This window comes from Saccopteryx bilineata, chromosome 1, assembly GCF_036850765.1.
Source record: "Saccopteryx bilineata isolate mSacBil1 chromosome 1, mSacBil1_pri_phased_curated, whole genome shotgun sequence".
Taxonomy (NCBI): Eukaryota; Metazoa; Chordata; class Mammalia; order Chiroptera; family Emballonuridae; genus Saccopteryx; species Saccopteryx bilineata.
The window spans coordinates 350,851,010-350,875,971 of NC_089490.1; the positions used below are offsets into that span (position 1 = coordinate 350,851,010).

A 24,962-nucleotide genomic window follows, 5' to 3' on the forward strand; every position below is an offset into this window, starting at 1 on the left:
CAAGTCTTCTTGGACAGAAAAATCAGTCAGAAGAAAGGGTACTACTGTTGCAAACAAACAAATAAACATGGTATTTACTTTAGAGTACAGGATTCAATAGTCCTCTATCTTTAGAGAAAGAGAATATGGGTTAGCACATCATTGTCATGATTCTTATTTCATGAAGTGTACATTTATGCACTTGTGGTCTTTACTTCATAAATATCCTTCATTACCTTTTCAAATCTATAGTCAAAATGAATTATATAGGCACTAATAAACTCTTATACAGAAGTCATAATATGAAACTTTTAACACCTATTTAATTTCTTCATTTAACATTATTTCCATCGAGACATATCATGACAGACATATCATATATAAACAGGGCCTCTGGATTTTTCTTCCATATTTTAGTATAAAATGTGATTTGGTTGCTAGGAGAGAACAACCTAAAAGTAGTTTACAGATGAAAGTCTAGGGAAATTGGTAGAAAGTGTAAAAACTCTCCCTTACTCTTATAGATATTATTGTTCTTTATGGCTATTAAGGAAATTGAATTAAAGAAATACAGAGATTAAAAATTTGAATGGATTTTAAAGTGTTCCACATATACCTCAAATTTAATGTCTTTAAAGTGAGTTCCACTATCTCTTTTTACAAACATTGCTAATTCTTGCCACTATCTCATTGAACAGCACACTATCAACTTTATTTCACAAACCAGAAAACTAAAAACTAACTATGAAACCACTCTATTCACCAGCTCATGATCAGTTATTAAGGTGTGTTTATATATACTAAATGCCATTCATTGCTGTTGTTCTATTTTTATTCCCACAACCATTACTCTTTTTTTTTTTTTTTTGTATTTTTCTGAAGTTGGAAACAGGCAGGCAGTCAGACAGACTCCCTCATGCACCCGACCGGGATCCACCCGTCACACCCACGGGGGGGGTGTGCTCTACCCATCTGGGGCATCACTCTGTTGCAACCAGAGCCATTCTAGTGCCTGAGGCAGAGGCCACAGAGCCATCCTCAGCACCCGGGCCAACTTTGCTCCAATGGATCCTTGGCTGCGGGAGGGGAAGAGAGAGACAGAGAGGAAGGAGAAGGGGAGAGGTGGAGAAGCAGATGGGCTCTTCTCCTGTGTGCCCTGGCTGGGAATCAAACCCGGGACTTCTGCACGCCAGGCTGACGTCTTCCACTGAGCCAACCGACCAGGGCCCCCACAACCATTACTCTAAAAGAAGTCATCATTAATTTTCAATTGTGTTTAGCAATAATTTTTAAACTCTTTTTATGCCGACTTTATGAGAAACTTAAAATTCCATAAAGAAATATTAATGATAAAATATGTGTAAACATATAGAATAAAAATTTTACCTGCAATAAGATCATATCTTCATAGCATGGACTTAAATTCAGAAGAAAAATCATTGAAGTAGAAAGATGATAATACCTTCTATTTCAAAATTTGTTTAACGGACTTGCATTAAGTTACTAATGGAGAATGAGGAATATAGTGGAAGGAAGAGCCACTATCGTAATTTTAGCATCATAGTTACTTAATCTCACATCTAGGCATGAGGAAAGTTCAAATAATTGCATCATGTATTTGATATGAATACCATTTTTAAAGGTCTAAACAATAAACATCCTTCCAAAATCTTAAGCAGAAATTGCCTAGATTTAAATGAAAATATTAGATAACTAAGGGTAACACAATTTTCATATGGCAACCATGCTGCAAGGACATGTCAACAAAATAGAAAAATAGTTCTTGTTATGTTCATAATTGCTTTGATTATCTTTAGCAAACTTTCAGAATCTTTTCTAGAATGTGTATTAACAAAACTTAGTTCTATCACCTTTCTTGTATTAGCAAAACATTCAAGTTAATAGTTGATTCCTTGTAAAAGAACCAAGATCTATAGAGAATATTAGCGAATTGTTAATTATTGAACATATTGCAACTAACATTATTTCTTAACTTTAAAACACTTTACTGAATAAAATTTAAGAATTACACAACATTTTCAGAGAAAACCACTTTTTTATCCTGCTTCAGAACTGCTGGCTTTTTACACAGTAGATGATTGGCTTCATCAAAGGTAGGAAGATAATATAAATGTTGTCCATAATAGAAGCAGCGGTCACTGGGACTTGGACATAAGCTGTAAAGTATAGAATGGTGACAACAATTCCAGTGCCATGCGGACTTTTCCTGGATGTGGACTTTTCCTGGATTCCTGCTCCCTGTGACAGATCCTACAGACTGAACTGTGGTTGGGTTGAATTTTTCAGGGATTTGACATGGTGATGGGGACAACTTGGACTTGGTGAACATGTTAAGGACACTACTCTTTTATGGATTCTTGCTGTATTGGCCAAGAGTTTGCTTAAAGGCTTTTAATCACTGTAAAAAAAATAGAAGGCTGGATAAAGAAAAGGGGGCACATATACACCATAGTATACTAGTCAGCTAGAAGAAATGATGACATCGGATCACTTACAGCAGATTGGTGGAATCTTGATAACATTATGCGGAGCGAAATAAGCGAATCAGAAAAAAACAAGCACTGCAGGATTCCATACATTGGTGGGACATAGAAGTGAGACTAAGAGACATGGACAGGAGTGTGGTGGTTACAGGGGGTGGGGGGAGGGAAGGAGGGAGGGGGGAAGGGGAGGGGTACAAAGAAAACTGGATAGAGGGTGACGGAGGACGATCTCTCTTTGGGTGATGGGTATGCAACAGAACTAAATGACAAAATAACCTGGAAATGTTTTCTTTGACTATATGTACCCTGATTTATTGATGTCACCCCATTTAAATAAAAATTTATTTATTAAAAAAAATGTCCATAAGAACATGATCTAAAGGATAGAGGTGCTTCCCAAAACGGTGCACCAGGGTGAGACCAGTGATGGAAATGTAGAAAACCAGGACAGCACAGAGGTGGGAAACACAGGTCTGCAAGGACTTTAGCCTCTCTTCCTGGGAAGCAACTGCCAGCACTGTATACAAGATGAAAACCTAAGAGATGAAAATAAGGACAGCATCCAACAAGGTACAGATGGCAAGAGCCAGGGCATGGAAGCTGTTGAAGTGGACATCAGAACAGGCCAGCTGGAGTAGGTCTTGGTTCAGGCAGAAGAAGTGTAAGAGGACATGGGGGTGGCAGTAATGGAAGAACTTCAAGTGAATGATGACAGAAAGAATGGACACAGCACTTCTCTTCACAATGCTCACCTTGAAATGAACCATTAGTCAGATGGATGTTTATCTCAGAAGATTGCAGATTGCAATAAAGTGATCAAAAGCCATGGTGAGAAGGACTCCAGACCATGAACAAAATAAGTCTGTGCGATGCAGGCATCCAGGGTGATTTTCTGACTGAGTCCCACAGGATCTCCAGTATCGTGTACACTATGGACAGCCCCATACCCAGGTCAGTGAGGGCCAGCAAGGCCAGGAAGTAGAACATGGGCTGGTGCAGGCTCAGTTCAGTCTGGATCACATGCAGCACCAGGCAGTTTCCCAGGAAAACCATAGCATAGACTGAGGAGAAGAGAATTGAAAACCAGGGATGGTACTGGTCTAGGCCAGGGAACCTCATGAGAATGGAGATGGAGGAATTGATAACAGAAGCAGATGAAACAGCCATGAATATTCTAAGGTAATTTTCAAGGTAGGATAAAAATATTTATTCACAGTTTCTTTTAACTGTTTACTTTTTTTAAAGAATAACATATAACTCAGCCATTCAAAGTATAGCACAGGTAAAGCTAACTGTAGAACTCCCTGGTCATTCATATCTGTGGGAAAAGCTACAACACAAGATGATCTTACAGGGAGCCTCTTTGGTATTATGTCTCAGAGGTTATAGAATCAAGTCAGTGTTCTGACCATTTTAGGCTAATTAGATCATTAGATCCATTAACTTTTAGTTTCTTTGAGCTACTGTCACCACATACCACAGATTACAGTGACAGCTTAGGGCTGCTGCTGCTCTGCTGCTCCTGAGTAAGTTCTCTTCTCTGCTAGTTCTCATGGTATAGGGCATCAGAAGGTTCAGGCTTATGAGGAAGAGTGAAGAGCATTGTGAGCCAGGTGAACCCATGCTCTTGAGAAACCACTATTCCCTCGTGACGACGGGCAGTGCAAATGAAAGATTCTGCTGGCAATACTTTTGCAGTGATGATAAAAAACTTGCCTATTAGAGCAGGCATGAGGTCGTAACAACAGAAAGAAATGATTCTAAGAGTCACAGTTTATCTTCAACTTCTATATCTACATTTACAACTACAACATATATATTTATACCATCAAAGTAAATTATATGATTTTATCTCAATGGAAAGGTTATTCTTGAGGTTGTTTATTTAATCAAGTATAGAATATGATAAAAAATAAATATACAGTAAATACATATAAGTATTCTAACAATGAACAGAATGCAGTAACAATGAAAATTCTTAAAAACTTGTAATAATATAGTCAAATGCCAAAATTAGAATAGTATAAATTTTTGAGTCAAGGAATAGCATAAATAAGACTTGAATAAAAAGAGTTAGGAAATTATTTGGGAAATTCAAAATAGTACAATTCAAGATAGGTTTACTATTTATTTATTTATTTATTTATTTATTTCACCATGAGCACTAGAATTACACTGAACATATCTGACTAAATTTTTATCCTCTTTTTATGTCTACTACCGAGCTTCTAAGACAATGAGGTATCTTTCCACTACAGTTTTTCTCATTGTCTCCTAGTCTTTGTGTTCCCTAAAGATCCATTCTTGTCAATGATTCTCTTTATTTCTATAGAACAAAAATTTTGACTTTTCTTTTTTACTTTCCAGAACCAAGGAAAGGGCTTTAACTATATTATTTTCTAATAAATGAAATAAAATGTTGAACTATAGAACTTGTACGGCTCTTAATGCTAAACCATGAAAACTGGAATCCAACAATCAAAATTGCATTTATTATTTAAGAATATCAAATTCCCATGTAATTTTACTTTATAACACCATTCAAAAGTTTAATTCTGTTCTAGAATAATGACTAATTACTTTACTCTGTCTTACAGACTCAACAATTCTGCTACCTGTCCAGTGACCAACCCTCTTCATTCTCTTTATATTGTTTCACTTTCAACTTGAGCCATTTAAAAGGTTAGTTTCCTCAGTTTCTAAAGTTATCATTGGACCAAGCCCTTCTTAATAGTCTTTCCTTGATCAGAAACTCTATTCCTCTCTTTTGTTTGGAAAGATTCTCATTTGTCACACATGTCTATTACAATTGGATAAAAAAAACCTTCAACACATCCAAAGGCAACCTCACTTTATTGTATTTGATGTTTTAAAGTTTGTGCCACAATGTTCAGAAGGTTGGGGCATATCTCTTTTTTTTTTTTTTTTTTTTTTCATTTTTCTGAAGCTGGAAACGGGGAGAGACAGTCAGACAGACTCCCGCATGCGCCCGACCGGGATCCACCCGGCACGCCCACCAGGGGCGACGCTCTGCCCACCAGGGGGCGATGCTCTGCCCATCCTGGGCGTCGCCATGTTGCGACCAGAGCCACTGTAGCGCCTGAGGTAGAGGCCACAGAGCCATCCCCAGCACCCGGGCCATCTTTGCTCCAATGGAGCCTTGGCTGCGGGAGGGGAAGAGAGAGACAGAGAGGAAAGCGCGGCGGAGGGGTGGAGAAGCAAATGGGCGCTTCTCCTGTGTGCCCTGGCCGGGAATCGAACCCGGGTCCTCCGCACGCTAGGCCGACGCTCTACCGCTGAGCCAACCGGCCAGGGCCTGGGGCATATCTCTTTTGGATACTCATTTTGCTTAACTTTACATTTCCAGAATTGAACATAGTTACTCTCAAGTAGTAAATAGTTTTTGAAGAAATCATTTATGAATGGTTCTCTAGGATTAGTACAGTAAAAATGAAATGTTCCTTTTTTAACTTTATGACAGTTGTCAAGGTATTTTGCTTAGGGTGAATGAAAATGTTGCTATTCCTGAAGTACTAAATATATGTATTATATTAAACATTTAGTGCAAATATCTCTTCCTATAGTACACTGAGCCATGCCTTGCAATTGGTTATAAGCAAGGAAGTCAAACAGCAAGTTTTTCAAATTTTGAAAAAAAAAGTTATTGTTATTTTCAATGACAGCAATAATAAAAAATACATATTTCATTCTAAAAAAATATTTCACTTGCTGTTGAGTACTAATTTACATTCAAGGTGGATAAATTGTTAGAAATTTGGTTTCCAACTAATGGTAAATTAATAAGATTTTTAAAAATTCTTGTGATTTATCCTTATTTGGGGACTTTGCCCAATGATTAGAAGTTCGAAAAGCAGAATAATTGTCATACCATATGTTCTTTCAAAATTTATTTAAATATAATTGGTATAAAATCTTATATTGGTTATCTTAGTTTCAGGTGTACAAGATAGATCTGTCACTGTGCAAACTTATCACACTATTATTGACTATATTTCCCTTCCTCTTCTTCATGCATCATTTTTCTTTTATGTAAGAAGAAAGAAAGAACAGCAAAATCTTGGTTGCTCTGCATGACAATCAAGAAAATTTTGAAGATATCTTTACTTTTTTATATCTTACATTCCCACTCATGAATATTTTAAATTTTACAATATTTTTCTGCAAATTATAAATAAATATTTTTTCACTCATTTAGCAAATGCACTGAGAACCATTCTTTGTGCAAAATGTAACACTATATTCAGGTGATGCTCTGGCTAACACAGCAAAAATGATTTCTGTTTACAGGGTGTTGACATTTAACTGAAAATGCAAATATCCCAAATGTCTAATTTGAGATTTAACAGCCACAATGTCAACCTCTGTGTCCCCTTCCAACAACAACAATGAAAAGATTAGATTTTTTAAAACTCTTACTATTTTCCAAAGCAATTTTACATGAGTGTAAAATCTTTGATCATAGTAGTGGTCTCCTTTGTGAGTATCAAATTTACTTTCTAAACAGAGGCAACAGCTTAATTCTCTTTTGATCTCTAGACTTCAGCAGAGTTCAGAATATATAGCAGATGCTTACTAAATATGTTTTAAATAAAATAAAGATAAATGCATGGATTATATTTAACCATTAGAGAGTGAAGTTACTGACTTTGAGAATGAAGTCTTAATTTTTAGTAGTTCTCTGTATGATTCACCCAGTACAAAATCATTGATTAAGCTAAAACCATGGCAAGAACATAACAATGTTTTAGTTCTGTATAGCAAAGATTTTTATTATGTTCTTTGTCTCTACTTCTACTTCAATTTCATCTGAAGAGATGTAGCATTTGCATTCCAAACATGCCCATAATCCCATTTGCCAACAATTTTTTCTCTTACACTGTCAGGCAAAGTATTATGTGCGTCTTTAACATTTTTTAGGTTCTCAGTTATCCTTTAGATTCTTTTTCCACTTAGAATAGCAGTTCCTTTCTTGAGTCTTAAATAATATGAGCCTTTTCTCTAAAACAGAGGCTGTATCTTAGTTATATTTATATCTCCAGGGTCTACAGCATGTATTTAACATGGTAGGAACTGAACAAAACTTTGTTCAATGAAAAATTAGTAAATGAGAATGTGGTTATTTCTTCCCATGAATGAGAACTTTATGTGGAAGGTGGTATTGACTCTATCTGACATTCTTCTCCTAACTGTGGGACTCACCTTATGCTCAGGAGCTCATTAAACAACTATGGCTAAAGTTTCTTCTACTTTATGTCTCTAGAAAGACTTAATAATCCTTGGTGTTTCTTATGCCAGCACCACTGGACTGAAAGAAGCGCAGCATCCTCAGGCGGATTTGCTTGGTCTTAATGGTGTAAACCACAGGATTGAGCACTGGAGGTGTGAGAAAGTGGAGATAGGAGAGCAGGACATGGCTGCATGGGGAAGCCCACCTCCCAAATCTGTGAATCATGGACAGGCCAATCATGGGTGTGTAGAAGAGCAGCACAGCACAGATGTGAGAGACACAAGTGTTGAGAGCTTTGAGGCGCTCCACCTTGGAAGCGATGGACAGCACTGTGTGGAGGATCAGCACGTAGGACAGGACGATGAGCACTGCATCCACACCCAGTGTGGAGAGCACTACAAAGAGTCCGTAGGCACTGTTGATGTGAGTGTCAGCACAGGCCAGCTTCATGACATCGGGGTGTAGGCAGTAGGAGTGGGAAAGCAGACGATTATGGCAGTAAGGCAGCTTCTTCAGCATTATGGGGGCTGGGATGTGGAGACTAATGCTGCGCACCATGATGGCCATGGCCAAGCTGGCAATCCAAGAACTCGTGAGGATGGTGCTATAGCGCAGGGGGTTGGTGATGGCGACCACACGGTCGAAGGCCATGGTTAGCAGCACAGAAGACTCCATAATGGAGAAGGTGTGGATGAAGAAGAGCTGGGCTAAGCACACATCCACTGCCACCTCCCTGAGGCCTAGCACGTAGATGGTGAACATGGTGGGCAGCGTGGAAGCAGACAGACCCAGGTCCGTCACTGCCAGCATGGACAGAAAGTAGTACATGGGCTGGTGCAGCGAGGGCTCTGAGCTCACTATCCACAGGATCAGGCTGTTCCCTGCCAGAGATGTCACATACATGGCACACAGAGGAATGGAGAGCCAGGTGTGCACGGCCTCAAGGCCCGGGAGGCCCATTAGGAAGAAGGAGGTGCCAGTGTAGTTGGATTCTGACATGATGATCTGGGGGGACCCAACTCCAGTCAGCAGTGCAACCACAGGGTATAGAAGAGAAAGAGATGTTGTGTCAGAATCTGTACTATAAACCAAGACACTGCAAAGGTTCCCCAAAATGTTTCCATGATAACCATGACCTCATAATTTGCCCAAGTATTTCCCCTAGTTTATACATAAAGAGTCCTTTAAATAAGATATGTTTAAATTATTAGAATAAATCTTGCATACACATGAGCCTGTCTCAGGAGCCATACAACACAATTTACCCCCCAAATCATAATTCGAAACACAGCTCTTGTAAGCAACTAAGGTAGAATTTGGAAAATGCCCTGTAGTTTTTTGATGTAGTTAGTATGTCTGATCTGAAACCAGAATCAAACTTCTTCACTTCCTGTAAGATTCTCCTTTATACTGTCTTTCAACAGGTGCTTTTCCAATATGGTGAATATGGGAATTGGGCACAGAGACAGCTTTCATAATAAAAACAATGCAAAATCGTTTCTCTTTTCATGTCAGCCACCTGTGTGAACACACAGCTTCTTTTCACACATACAAGTGAAATATGAAGCCATGACAAAAATTTTAGACATTTATATAAAAATAATTCATTCTTTAATATATGTGTCTAGGTGGAACATTATTAAATGGAATGATTTTTAACTTACAAACTATTAAACAGGTACCTTAAATGTTGTCTATTACTATTCAGCATTGTTCTGATGAGAATATAGAAACTATAAAAAAATGATATGCATTTGCCAAGGAACCTTGATGTAGATTCACTTGTGAAATAGTTTTTGAAGAATATGGGAATAGATTTTCTGTCTTCTATGTCCTCTGCCTTGAACTTTGGCCATTGTTTCCCATCCTGTCATCTCAGATACCTCCCTATATTTAATCCATTTGCAGTTCCATGTTTTGTTCTGTTTTTATTTTTGAGACCACAGTAAAGAGAACTTAATTTGAAAATTAATTATAAACAAATGAAGGAGATCTCTGGGATGTTTCAGTAATATAAAACATGAAAATAATAACTAACTAGAATAATTTATTCTTGAGGAACTTAATTACTGTATTTTTTGTAAGGTTATTTTGTTAGATAATGTTGATTTTCTCTTTATTTTGTCACCTTTTCTTGCATATGTTTTATGGAATGCAACCCAGTATTCTCCTCTCTGTAAAAAGGAGGTTCATATAATAATTTTGTTACTTTTCTTCTGCAGGTAAAAATGTGCAAGAGTAATTCATTACCTTTGTATTTCATTTAAAGCACTTTACAAAGCATTTTCACTTACAGCATTTTAAAGTATATCAACCCTCAGAGGCTGGCAGGTCAGTTTTTACAGATTAATAAAATTGTTAAGAACTCAAGTATATAACTTTGCTAAAGTTTCATGGATCATAAAAGGAGCATCCAAGGCTTGAAATAATTGCTTTTTAGACTCAGAGATTTTTGTTCTGGGTATTTTTTTAAGACACTCACAAGCTTTACCCTTAAATCAAACTATGAACTCTTATGACTTCCTATTTAAAAAAAAAATTCCTTTATGATGGGCATTTTCTCTTATATTCTATTACCTTCAGGTTTAAATTGTCCCAGGCACTGTTCTAAATTCTTGAAATAGAACTATTAAAAAATTAACAACATTTCCCCAAGTAATATTTTAAATATTAAAAAAAAACACAGTATGGAAAAAGAAGGAGATGTATTTCAGATTGAGAGTTTAGGTAACAACTCTGAAGAGAGGTTAACTGGAGAAAAATCAAATAGCAAGAAAGTTGGGGATCTGCGGTTGTATGGGTAAGTACATGACTGGTTGGTAGAGAATGTACAGAGATTCATCAGGAAAAAAACTCAACTTCTCAGTGCACAAGTTAACTAGGAGATAAGTATCTGTTATAGCTGGAATCATGATAGAAATTAGAGTTAAAAGATAGTGTCTTCTGTGCTGAATATATATCTAGTGACTCTGAGAGTGGAGCCTGGGCATCAGCAGTGGCAGCATAGCACAGGAGAACTTGCAACAGATGCAAACCATAGGTTCTCCCTCTACACCTACTAACTTAGGATTTCTTTGATGGAAGCCCAGTATTTGGTATTTTAACAACCCCTCCAAGTGATTCTAATGCAAAAAATACTGAGAATTACTGCTGAACATAGGTAGGTATAGTATTGCTTTATAAACAAAAGTGAATAATGCTGTTAAAGGCCCACTAAAGCAAGGAAATGAAAGAGAAGAAAAGGTAATACATTAAGGAAAAAGGAATACCCTTAGACAAAACTGCTAAGTGCTGTGATGGGGCCCCAACGATGCTCCATCACAAACACAGATTCTTTCATTGGGACTTACCAAATGATCTTACCACAGATCATAAAAAATCAACAGCACATGATTATTATAATAAATATGGATACTATGTTTTTTCTTATAATTTAATGTGCAGAGTAAAAAATTTTTAATAAGGTAACCAGTATTTAGCTAAATTCTACAGCTATAGAAAGTTGGACAAGCTTATCATTCCTTCTACATACAGACTTAAGAATTTCTGTTCAGTTATTGACAGATGGGAGAAATGTGAAACAAGGTGAGAAAATATTCAAACCATTGACTGAAAAAGAACTATGCATTCAAATAAAATGTCTACATGTACTCTATAAATTCTCCATCCTACATTCACCTTGCACTGTCATTGTCATTTTTTAGAGAAAACAGTTTAAAATTTCTGTGACAAACTAGTGGTCCCTCACTTACCCATTGATTTCAAATGCATAGACACAAACACAATGAAAATCCATAGTGTAAACAGAGTCAGAATTCTTGACTTTATTTCTTTGAAGTAAAATAAATTCACATATTATTTGAGAAAATGGACCTATAAAAAAGGCATTCAGATGTTCATATATGTGGAGAATATTTTTGTTGTACACATTGTATTAAGCTGTGTACCTAGAAGAAAAAATTTGTGATTACAAGTGTTTGTGCATTAATGTGTGGTGGTTATTCTTGTTCAAATTTTCAGAAATATTTGCTGATTGAATGAATTTAGTGTTAAGAAGCAGAATATAGTTGAGGAAAGATATCAGATTGGGGTCCTGACTTCAGCACAAAAACACTGAAAGACAAAATATTTGGACAAAATTTGTACTTAAGCAAGAGTTATTTTTCTACAGTGTCAAGAATACACTCTGAGCTTCTTCCTTATAGGAACTATTTCTTTTGAAATATCAACAGAATTTCCATCAGATGCAAATCTGTGGCATCATAGAGTAAATAAACAAAGTGGGACGTTATGCTTGATTTTCTAACACAAATGTCTGCTTTCTGCAGCAACCACATCAAGATTCAGATGATCAACATTAAGAACCAGTATTTCTTATAACACAGAGGCTGCTGGTTTGATTTCCAGTCTGGGAACATACAAGAACAGCTTGGTATTCCTGTCTTTCTGCCTGTCTCTCCCTGTCTCTCTCTCTCTCTCTAAAATAAAAGAAACCAATATTCTGTCATGATAGTAGTATAAAATAATAAGAGAATGGGTTTTATATTCACAAAGGATTCTCTTCTCCACACACACACATAAACCATACTAATTTCAGTTTTTCTATACACTAAGAAATAAAAATGGGTAAATAATACTAATCATATCATGCTAATTTCATAGGTTTAATTGATGATAAGATAGTTATGGAAGACTTGAAGAGTTTCAAGTGTCCTGTAAAATACTTAGAATATATAAAATTGTTAATATTTGTCTATCCTTTAACTTTTTTCTTACAGTTACTTACCATGATCAAAATACAAAGAGTTTTCTCAAAGCTGATTCTTTGAAGATTTAAAAAGAATCATAGCTAATTTTGATTACCCTGAATTTACTAATTTACTTCATCATTCCATTACTTCCCACCTTACAAGAAAAGAAAGAACTGTCTTTTCAAAGTGTCTTCACAAATGAGCAACTCACCATACCATTCTGCTCCTCAAACTTTTCATCTCATCCTTTGAGGGCATAAAATCTATCTACTGAGAGACTCATGTGCATCTCTGTCAGACAATACTAAAGGCATGGGGGACTTTTGCTGGTAAGTTATCAGCCCATTTCCTAATTGCCTATTGAATTGGTTTTATCTATTATGACAGCACATTTGAGGAATTCTTCAGGAAACTCATCCAATAGCTTTGATGATGAAGAGCTCATTTTCTTATTTAAGTTTTTAATATATTGTACTTTTTGAGGGTCTTAAGTCAAACATATTATTAACACTACTTTTGGTTTGTTTGTTTGTTTTATTCAAAGAGAGGAGGGGAGGCAGAGAGACAGACTCTCTGGCTAGCTCCCTGACCGGGGTCCACATGGCAAACCCACTAAAGGGTCATGCTCTTCCCATCTAGGGTGTTGCTCCCTTTCTCAGAAACTGAGCTCTTCTTAGCACCTGAGGTGAAGGCCACGGAGCCATCCTCAGCACCCAAGGCCAACTAGCAGAAGCCAAAGTTGCAGGAAAGGAAGATAAAGAGAGAGAGGGAAGCAAGAGGGGGAGGTATGGAGAAGCAGATGAATGCTTCTCCTGTGTGCCCTGACTGGGGATTGAACCTGAGACAATCACACACCAGGCTAAAAGTCTACCATTGAGCCAACTGGCCAGGGCCTTAACACTATTTTTAAATAAGCATTAATATGTGGCAACTATCTTTATCATTTTTCTTTCCAAACTCCATGTTATGGACTCACCTACAAGGAGAAAAGAGCTGGAAACACTTCTCACCCTCCTCCAGGTTACAATGGAAGGAAATTCACAATGAAAAGCCATTTTACAATAAATCAGCCTATTCTTGGATATTATCCCTTGATGAACACAACAGGCACCATGGGGATTGGGATGGCAACTGCCTTTAACCATATCACTGCCAAACAAGCTTTGTAATGGGCTATAAAGAGACTTTGTTTTGATTGGAAATTTTAGCCCTGTCCAAGTATATCTTGGTTACTGTGTACACTTATATGGTGGTTAAAAAGTAATTGTCTGTTTGAGAATACTGACCACAACATTAAAAAGACCTGAGTTGAAGATGGTCTCCACTGGTAATTATATAAGCTTCACAAACTCTTTGAGCCTTATTTTTTTATGTCTGTAAAATATAATAATATTGAAAAATATATATAATAGTATGGAAGGTTATAGATCCATGGTTAACAATAAATGGCTTTGCTATTAAGTTACGGGTGTTTGACTCAACTCTGTCACTTAGTAGCTCTGAATATTTGAGCATGTTATTTAATTTCTTGTTGACTCAGCTTACTCATCAGTGCAATGGGCACAATGAAAGAAACTAATGCACATACATCATTGTTGTGAGAAATGAATAAGTTACTTCATTAAAAACTTTAGAACAGCTTGTCAACACTCAAATAATTATTCTTTTATTATTGATATTTCATAATAATATTGTATTTAATATAAAGTATACCAATATATTATTTCTAAAAATCACACTTAAAATATTTAATAAATTTTTATTGTTATTAAGTTCATAAAAATGCAGCAAAGAAATTTTTATTGTTGCAACAGAAATAATTACAGTTCAGTAAAATGAAGGACTTTCCAACTTTGAGGACCTATATCTGTTTAAATAGAAATCACAAATTTAGCCACAACATTGAAAATCATGGCAGGCAGCTCATGCACTGCAAAAATTATACACCTGAAACTTATATAATTTTATTAACCGATGTCACCCAATAAATTTAATAGAAAATAAAAAATAACATTTTGTAAAAATTGTTTGTTTCTCAATATAAATGGAAAACAAACAAACAAACCCCCTTGTTTGTTGTAGGCACACTTATTTGTCAACTCCCCTGAGTATGGTTGCAAGAAAAAAAGAGGCCCCCATAGCTTTACACTTCTATGTAAGGTATCATAAAGAAGTAATGGACATAGTGCATATTCCAATCAATAAACAACTCTAACCCTAGGAAAGATATAAAAAATAGATCAGACATTGAAAAACAGAGAGTAAGAACTCTGACTGCTTGTGACAAAGGAAATAAGAGATGAACTCTATATCCACCGAGGTTTCCTGTCTAAAGTTTCTTTACAAGTTCAGATAGCGATTTTGACTGCAAATTGAAAGCAGCTTTCTCATTACTGGAAGGAGAGATCAGAGAATTGATGCCAGGTAGGCTATGATGAATCAAAATTTGGAGTACCTATGGGATAGGAAAATGTCACAGAAAGAAGGACTCTTAGAAATATGCTTAGGTGTCCAGATGAGTGTTTTACTAGATGCTAAACTGCAAATTCACAGTGAAAGCCTCCAGAAACCTTGGCAGGAAACACTTCTGAGGGAAACAATGGGTTGAATGAAAATTCTAGAATTCATACACTCCTGGCATACATTGGACTTCCAACCAGAAGAGTGAAAAGATTTCTCTGAATGCCTTGGACATTGATTTGAAACCCAGGAAGGTACACCACAAGATTAGGAGGATGTGGTGTAAGGCCTGAAATTAAGATTCACTATCAAGTGCTACTTTGTTATCTGAAATTAGGAGGGCATGAAAATCCTAGTCATGAACTTTTCTGTTCTCATACGATATTCCCCACATCCAGCAAAAAAGTTTCCCCATCTGCTGGTTCCCCTAATAACCAGACCAGCTGCATTCCAACTAATGGGTTTCACTTCCCTGCAAGCCCACGATTTTATTGAAACAAGCCACTCAAATAACAAGGGACAACCTCACCTTCTTGTTACCGCAGAGCCTCCTTCCCACAATCTCTGCTATTCACACTGTTCCCAAGTGCATCTCCTGTGCGTCGTTTGCCTGACATGCAGTGTCCTCCTTCCCCAGTCTGTGAGTTCCTGTGACTAATGAACTGCTGTCAAACTTATCTTTCCAGTGTCAAGTGTTGTGCTTTCCTCCATCTCCGTGACCTTAGGGTGGGAATCTCTTCCTTACCAACAGAGTGAATAGGAGATGATTCAAGGTGATTCAAGGATAATACTGTACCCCAAGAGTAAATACTAATGTGCACCCACCTTGATAAAGCCTAAAACCAAGCTGTAAAAATGATTTGATCCTTCAGTACATGAACTGCTTGCTGCATCAAATTAGATTATCTTTTTATAAGATAATATGACCCAATTTCTTAATAATAAAGCAGCTGCAATGCCCATGGACACATAAAAAATAGACGAATAAAGAAGGAGAAAAGTAGAAGACTGGAAAAAAAAACCCAGAAAAGAAGAGATCCAGGATAAACAGAGATTCTGAAATTAGAACAAGAGAGCTCCCCAAAAGTTATAATAAGTATATTCAGACAGTTAAAGAAAAATATGAACATAAACAATCACATATATGTAATAAAATGTATATTCTAAAATGGAGAAATAATATTTTAAAGTAGTATAAGAAGAAACCTTCCAAGTTATAATTCTAACTTAGTAAAATGTTCTTCATAATTAAAAAAGGGAAAAAAAGACATTTCAGATGATCAAAATTGCATTAGTAAAGAATGTTAAAGTTTCCTAGACTGAAAGGAAATAATAGAAGATATAAATATATCTTTATGCTAAGAAAAACAAAGTACTACATGTAGTAAATATAAAGGGAAATATAATTTTTGTAATTTAATAATTAGTTTACATGGCAATTTATTATATAATGGAAGTTGTGGTAAAGCTATGAAGTGATTTATTATCCAACAATAAAAGAAATAACATATGAACCACATGAATGGATCTCAATACAATTATGCTGAAAGGAAAAAGCTAATTCAAAAATTTTTCTAAAAAGAGCATATACTTTCTGGCCTGACCAGGTGGTGCCACAGTGGATAGAGCATCAGACTGGGACGTGGAGGACCCAGGTTCAAAACCCCAGGGTTGCCGGCTTGAGCACGGGCTCATTTGGTATGAGCAAGGCTCATCAGCTTGAGCCCAAGGTCACTGGATTGAGCAAGGGGTCACTTGGTCTGTTCTAGCCCCCGGTTAGGGCACATATGCGAAAGCAATCGATGAACAACTAGAGTGCCGCAACAAAGAGTTGATGCTTCTCATTTCTCTCCCTTCCTGTCTGTCTGTCCCTGTCTTTCCCTCTCCTTGTCTCTCCTCTGTCACACACACACACACAAAATAATAAAATAAAAAAATAAAAAAGAGCATATACTTTCTGAATATATTCATGTAAAGTTTTAGAGAGATGAAAATTAATCTGTAGTAACAAAATCATGTCAGTGTTTGAGACAAGTTAGGTGGGAAAAGAAGCTGGGAAGGAGTACAAAAGAGCAACAAAGAACTTTTAGGGCTAATAAATCTGTTTATTATCTTGAGTGTGGTGAGGATTTGATAGGTATAAACATATGTCAACATCACACTGTACACTCTAAATTTGTTCAATTTATTATATGTCAATTATATCTCAATAAAGCTGTTAAAATAAAATGTTAGTAAAATAGACATGTATGAGATAGTCTAAGATCATGAGGAGAGTTACTCAGGCTAGTAGGGCATGTGGTAGGATGACACCAAAAGGTATCTTCAATGCCTTGGTAATAGATTTGTGTGTTGGGTGGTGAGGTAAAGGGGTATCAAAGGAGCAAGAGCATCGAGCATTGCAGACAGTTACAGGATGAACTAGTGGTCAGATCCAAGAAACCACAAAGTGTTTATGGGACACTTCAACATTTTTGTGTTTCTGGAATGCAGAGCCTGTCAAAATATTGGGTTAGACCAAGTGTTAAAGGAGGTCAAGAAGAGGATGTGGACACTGGTTCAACCAAAAGCTGGACCTGGGCAATCAGAGCTTCTCACCCTGACCTTGGAGCAATACACTCTGTCCATCTTGGAGCATACCCATCATTCCCACCATGGGATCTTGTTTTCAAAGACACAGCCTTGAGAGAGCCATGTGATACTGAGACCATATGGATGGTGTATGTGACTGAATCCAGTTAAGGTCTTTATATAAACTGGTAGATGGATGTTGAGATCTATTCATCTTACAGTCATCTGAGACAATTCTCATATGTTAGATTCCTCTGCTTTTTGAACCCTTCATCTGGATGGTCTATTTCTTTCTTTGATCTCTCATTACCATCTGTGTAAGGTGAACTATTATTGAACCATCATCAAGAAAGGGTTTATTGGCCATGCTTAAATATAGCATCTTTCTCGTCTTCACTTAAAACTCATCACTTCAAAGAAGTATCTCTTTGATTAAATGGACTCACTCTCTTTTGTGTTCTCACTCTAAGCTGCATCAGCCATTAAAACACCTGTGACTTACTAGAAAATTATATATTTAAGTCCCATTTCCCCTAACTATTTAAGCTTTTCACACTAAAAAAAATAAAGCTCTACATTTTTTCTGTATACTTTAAATAGGAGATAGCTCAGCAAAGATGAACAAATACAATTTAAACAAAGGACTATGTAGGGAAACCATCAAATATTGGTACTATGTTCCCTTCTCTTTCTCATCACAATATTGTAAGCAACTTTATAATATATTATATAATCTGATATAAAGTATTAGCACATAATGAAATACTTAACCTATTACTGGTTATGTTTTTATTAGAGCATTTCTTCCAGAGAAGTTAGCTGAAGTTTTAGTCCAGAAAAAAAGAGACCATGACAAAATAAGCAAATCAATTTCTCTAGCTTTGACTTGTTATTGAAAGTCTAGTCAATACGCATAACAATGGAGTTCTAGAATATCTATTTTTCTTAAATTTTTTTAATGTTATCTAAGGTATGGAGGAAAAGGTAAGTTGTATACAGCACCTACAATTCATGAACGTTAACACCTCAGTGTGTAGCTTTTGAAGGTACAGAGTGGCTCCGATATCTATTAGAAAGTGAGAAGTGGAACTTTATTCAAAGGGCTAGATATATATAACATGCAAGTCAAAAGAAAAACATATAAAATATTTTGATTTTAAATACTTGCCAGACTTTCAGAAAGTATAATAAAGTGAGGTCTTTTTGAGTTAATTTTGTGCAATTCTAGGTTTTTAGTTAAAAAAATTGTAAATGTCACTGAATTTTACTTTTCTAATTTGTTTACTTTTACATGTAAATTGTAGTCTCTCCAGAAGCTGTTGTTTCCTGTATAGTAACCCAAGGTTTTTCAGGCAGACACTAATATTTGCAGAATAAGAAACATGGTTTTTCCTTTGGACAAGGACTCTTCTTATGGCTATGGCTGAGGAAGCACCATATTGTAATCAGTCAGTGTATTTGAATAATGAATTGATCCTATGAAAAGTATAATCTAGCTCCTCTCTGGGATGTCTTCAGTCAGCAGTCTATCACAACCAATATTCTGTCTCTGAGACTCAGAGTATTTTAAGACCAAACATCTTCAGAATGCGTACTCGAATCTCTTTGGTTTTTACAGTGTAGACAATTGGATTGAGCATTGGGGGTATGAGAAAGTGTAGATAAGAGAGAAGCATGTATACCTGAGCTGGTAATTTCTTCTTTCCAAAGCGATGGATCATGGACAGGCTGACTAGTGGACTATAAAAGAGTAGTACAGCACAGATGTGGGAAATGCAGGTGTTGAAGGCTTTGAGTCTCTCAGCACTGGAAGCAATGCTCAATACTGTCTTCAAGATCAGCACATAGGAGAGGAGAATGAGTACAGCATCTGTCGCCAGTGTAGAAAGCATGACAAAGAGCCCAAAGCCACTGTTCACAATAGTGCTGGAACAGGCCAGCCTTAGAACATCCGGGTGAACACAGTAAGAATGAGACAGAACATTCATAGGCTGGAATTGTAGTGTTCCAAGGAGTACAGGCAGGGGCAGATGAAGGGCAGCACTACGGATCACAATGGCCAGCCCGATGGTCCCAGTGCGCTTGGTTGTGAGAATAGTGGCATAGCGTAAGGGTTCTCGGATAGCCACACAGCGGTCGAAAGCCATGGCCAACAGCACAGCTGACTCGATGACTGAGAAAGTGTGAATGAAGAAAAGTTGCAGAAAGCACGTTGCAGCTCCCACCTTCCTCTGGTCCAAGAGAAAGACTGCTGCCATTGAAGGCAGTGTAGAAGCTGAGAGGCCTAAGTCAGCCATTGAAAGCATGGAAAGGAAGAGGTACATGGGTGTGTGAAGGCTAGACACAGACTTGACAATGTACATTATGATGACATTGCCCAGCAAAGAGAGAGCATAGATAAAGCAAATAGGAATAGCTGTCCAGCAGTGAGCAGTCTCCAGTCCTGGGAGATCCATCAGAATGAAGAAGAAGCTGCTGGCATTATTGTTGCTGAGAACTGCCATAACTCTAGGAAGGACTTGCCTGGAAAAATTATAGGAAAGCAAAAAGTTATTCTTTCACAACATTTTTTTAAATCATCTCATCCCATTGTCACCCATAGTCTGTTCTCCCGGAGTAATGTTGCCCTTTTTCTCCTCTCATAATACTGAATCCCACTCTGTTAGGCATTGGAAGTAAGAAAGAGTGCTGCTCCTTCTCTGGTGGTTTGCTTTAGTTTTCAGCAGCATATTTGGGTCATTCAGATACAGAAAATCATTTGAAGACATTTCAAGTTTTGAAAAATAAAAAATAAAACTGTGTTGAAAGCACAGAGTTTGTGTGCATAAACTAGATCAGTTTTAGTACCAGAATATAAAGTTCTAAGGAAACCTAAATAAGGATAATTATATTTATTATATGGCTGCTTGAGAGTTAGAAAATAAAATATAAGAATGTTAATGCTGATTCTGAACTCCTGATATTATGAGATATGTATTTTGTTTGGAAAAAGATTCAGAAGATGGAAAATAATGGCTGTGTTAAGAAAACACCAGGAAGTTTTTAGACTTGATGTGAATGTTTATTGGATTTGAACCTTTTCTTTATCTTTGTTACAGGGTACTCTCTAAAAACGTTTGGATAGCTGGTACATATATATGAGAGGGAACAAATGAAAACTAGATGATATTTGTAGTTGGAAACACAATATATTTTTTATGGCCTCACACATTTACTGATCTCTTGCTGTGCACTCAATGTAAGATAATGGAACAATGCAGAGCAAAGATAGACGTTCTAGTAACTCACTGGTCAACACAGTTATCTTTATAAACTAATTCATGAGGTCATTGACATGGGACAGTTAAAATGTCCCAACTGTGAATCCACACCCTGCTTTTGATGACTCACTTTCTTAAAGAATGATCCTAGGTACCTTCAAGAATAATTATTAAAGAAGGGTAGAAAGTGTGAAATCTGAGTACATAGAGTTCAAAGGAAGTTTTGGTCACATATCTAAAGTCCAACTGAATGATGGTTTTCTCTCGCAGTATCTTAGGAAAATTGTCTCAACAATGAAGAAATCAACATTTTCTTGCACAGTCATTTATGTCATCAGTAAAATAGTCTTTGTTATATTCTAGTCCTCTTCTATGAGCTAATTATAATCTCTAAAGCCATGAAGGACACCTGCAATCTCCATTCCACATGTTAACTACTAGTCTAAGAGAAACCTAGAGAAGAAATTCTATGAAGGATCATCAATGGTGTCAAAATTTATAGATGCATGATAATTGAAAAGCAAAAATAAATATTGGCATTAAATATAAGAAAAGTCATGGAGGAATAATAGTAATAATAAAAGCAAAAATACATTTATAATAAAAACAAAAAGCAGAATTTGGCCTATTAGATTTGAGAAAAGATTTTCTCTAATAGAAAGAGAAAAAATAGGTTTTTGTTTGGGTATTCCTGTGAAGAGGTGAGGGTGGCTGAGTACTAGGAGTCATTGATGTGGCTCTAATGAAAACTCTTTCTAAACTTTGGTTACAGAGAAAGAGGTAGGGAATGAATAGACTTTATATCTATCAACCAACCTCTGACAAATTTTACTTACAAGCTGTTAAACACAGTGCAAAAAGAAAAAAAATCACTGTTCCTCAAAATTAATAGACTGAAATTCTAATAAATGTAGAAAGCTTAACATTATTAGTAAAAACAGCTAAGATTCAGAATTATTATTTCTGGGTAAATATTTAACAAACTGATGAACAAAATAGCAAAGCATGACAAGAGTAGGAAAGAAGATAGTTTTATTTTCAGAAGACATGCCTAAGCTGATGTGTGACAAGCTGCTCATCCATTCACAAATGGGAATCATCTTGGGGGGCTAGTTGGAAGTCTGTGTTGGTTTTTTTTTTTACTTCACCTTCTAAGAACATCAAAAAAGAGAAGCTGCTACTCTCAGACTCTTAAGGTTAAACATAAGTGTAGATTCAGCCAATGTGCCCAAGTCTGTCCAGGGATAGTTCTTGAGCTGCAAAGGGACCTAGCCTCATCATAAAGATAAGATGGCTCTGCCCTGGCCAGATAACTCGGTTATTAAGAGTGTCGGCCTGTGCATTAAAGTTGCCAGTTCGATTCCCGGTTAGAGCACATACAAGAACAGCTTATTATTCCTGATTCTTTCTCTTTCTCTGTCCCATTTTAAATAAAATCAATAAATATGGTATGAATGAATAATAATAAAAAAGATAAGATGCCATCTTCCCAAAGAGAATGGATATTAACAAAATATGAGTCTGGGTAGAAAGAATCAAGGACACTAGGAATATGAGGAATTACTTCTGACAGGAAAAAAAAGAAGGTAAACTGTAGTGAGCATGGCATTTTGTGAATAGTATGAACTAATACTTCCAATGTAATTCAATGATTGTTATAGGTTAGAGAGGTAACGGCATATATAAAGCCAAATTCTGATACTATATGGTTATCTAAAGAACAGCATCTCACCCAAGGTAGCTGTGGTGATAAATGATGAGAAGAATAAGAGGTATTCTTAGGAGGCCCAGTCATGGTACTAAGTATTTAAGGACTGAGTAGATATAATCAAGCAGAGGTTAGAAGAATGTATGTTTCTGTCTATTTCCCCTTATGCTGTTCACTGCGGGTATGAGCAGATGTGAGTATTACACCCCACCACCACCACATGAGAATTTGACATGCTGTTTTCTGACACAAAGTGAGCAGCAAAAATCTTATCTTCATTATTTAAGTTTTGCCAGAAAAATGTTAGACAGAAGTTCCATATTTTTCAAGGTCACCTTGTCTAAATCCTGCTAAACTGACTCAGCAACATCCCTAAAAAGAATACGAAAAAAACTCTGTGTCTCAGAAGTTTTCTAAAAACATGTACAACTTTCTGAGAAACAATATCCAATATGTGTCACACATAAATGTAGTTTGATTTGCAGTTGACCTCAAATTTTAAGGGCAAGAATTAAGTGATGGTTAGGTAAGGAAAGAGGGTCCAAGAATTCTTTGTCAAAGCTATAGAACATACTGTATAAAAGGATTAGAAGCGCCGTGTACCACTAACAAAAGCTCTTCCTGCCTCAGAGATCCTCATACAAAGTTTGAAACCATATTAAGGATAGCACATGGCTTCTTTTAATTCTATCCAAGGCACACAACATATTCAAGCTGATGTAGCCTGAGGTATTTCAATCACTCACCAGACCCCAGGGCAGAGACACAAGTTCTGTGGATTGTGGGGCAGCTAAAGCCTCAAAAGGCTCCCTTGATTGAGCATAGTGCCAAGTGAGCAGGTTTATAAAACACTGGTCTGGCTCTCTCTGGAGGCTTACAACCAATCCCTGTGGTATAGGCTTTCAGAGAAGCATCAAATGGCCACATGCGAGACAAAGCTGTCTATTGCTAATCCTTATGGGTCTTTGCCAGCTCTGCAGATATATGACATAGTTCATGCAGCCAATTTTACTTCAAGCTTCCTTTCTTTTCTTCCCAGCCTAAGACCTTTATAGCTTCTTAGCAATAAGTCATCACATATACCATAGCTATTCTGGTCCCAGGAACATCTTACATCATATTTGCATCTATACATACAATTCTTTATAGCCTCTAACCTTCTTCCTCCAAATGAAGCCCTTTTTTCTTTTTTTTCTTTCTTTCTTTCTTTTTTTTTTTTTTTTTTTGTATTTTTCTGAAGCTGGAAACGGGGAGAGACAGTCAGACAAACTCCCGCATTCGCCCGACCGGGATCCGCCTGACCGGAATCCACCCAGCACGCCTACCAGGGGCGACGCTCTGCCCACCAGGGGGCGATGCTCTGCCCCTCCGGGGCGTCGCTCTGCCGCGACCAGAGCCACTCTAGCGCCTGGGGCAGAGGCCAAGGAGCCATCCCCAGCGCCCGGGCCATCTTTGCTCCAATGGAGCCTTGGCTGCGGGAGGGGAAGAGAGAGACAGAGAGGAAGGAGGGGGGGTGGAGAAGCAAATGGGTGCTTCTCCTATGTGCCCTGGCCGGGAATTGAACCTGGGTCCCCCGCACGCCAGGCCGACACTCTACCTCTGAGCCAACCAGACAGGAAGCCCTTTCTTCTTAAACTATAAATATCTTGGAAAGTGGGTATGAGTGAAATGTCTACAACACTATTTCCATGGGTGATAATATTAATAGATTTCCTCCAGGAAATCTATTTTATTATATAAAATATTATTTAATTTCCTCCAGGAAATTTATTTTGCACTACAGTTAACTGGTTTTGTTACAGTATCATACAGCTTACTTTTTATTGCTGTTACCTCTTCTCCTCCTTCCCTCCTCAAAGTGAGTTAGTTATTCATAGTCACTAATGAAGTGATTATAAGTGGTAGAAGAAATTAAACAGAATTCAACAGGGACATTAAAAATGGGCCTGTTTTTAAGCTGAGGGGAGAACGATATAGGATACCTCTCCTGGTTGCAATAGGTATGGAGCGGGGCTAGAATGGCCTGGGAAGTTGAGATAGGAACCAAGTGCTGAATGTAGAGGAGCCATCTCTGGGGCACACAACCCATCATAGTTCAGTGATTCACTTGAAGCACTCACACAACTCAAAATAAAATTATACTCATGGTTGAGATTTGAGATAACATAGGACACTGTAAAAGAACAGCAGGAAAAAATATGCATAAGTAGAGGCAAAAGAGGTCAAGCACAGGCTTCCAAACATTTCTTCTCTGAAAGAAATTTCTAGCTGCAAACTTCAAAGACACATAAGAGATATCTATTCAGGGAAGCCTGCTTGAGTTTTGGGGTCCAGCATTCTTAAATGGAGCTGGTCACCTAGGCATACATATGTCACATGACAAGTATGTGTAGACGTTAGATTAAGTAACAGGGACACAGGATAAACTCTATGTTTATCTTACACTATCCATCTGGTTCATATAGACTATACAGATCTGTG

The 24,962-nt window shown here is 37.0% G+C and overlaps 2 protein-coding genes and 1 pseudogene across 2 annotated transcripts; all 3 read right to left on the minus strand.

The window, feature by feature from the left end:
* Nucleotides 1-1,998: 1,998 nt before the first annotated feature.
* On the minus strand, nt 1,999-3,650 carry LOC136319606 (olfactory receptor 51V1-like; annotated as a pseudogene).
* A 4,120-nt stretch (nt 3,651-7,770) lies between these two features.
* LOC136320610 (olfactory receptor 51G2-like) lies at nt 7,771-8,730 on the minus strand. The gene has a single exon (XM_066253768.1). The coding sequence runs from the start codon at nt 8,728-8,730 to the stop codon at nt 7,771-7,773; it is 960 nt and encodes a 319-aa protein (XP_066109865.1).
* A 10,339-nt stretch (nt 8,731-19,069) lies between these two features.
* Nucleotides 19,070-23,260, minus strand: LOC136319607 (olfactory receptor 51G2-like). Its single transcript, XM_066252788.1, has 2 exons — nt 23,228-23,260; nt 19,070-20,036 (listed from the first exon to the last, which is right to left on the minus strand). Exon 2 carries the CDS (start codon nt 20,015-20,017, stop codon nt 19,070-19,072), a length of 948 nt encoding a protein of 315 aa, XP_066108885.1. The 5' UTR covers nt 20,018-20,036; nt 23,228-23,260.
* Between the last annotated feature and the right edge of the window lie 1,702 nt (nt 23,261-24,962).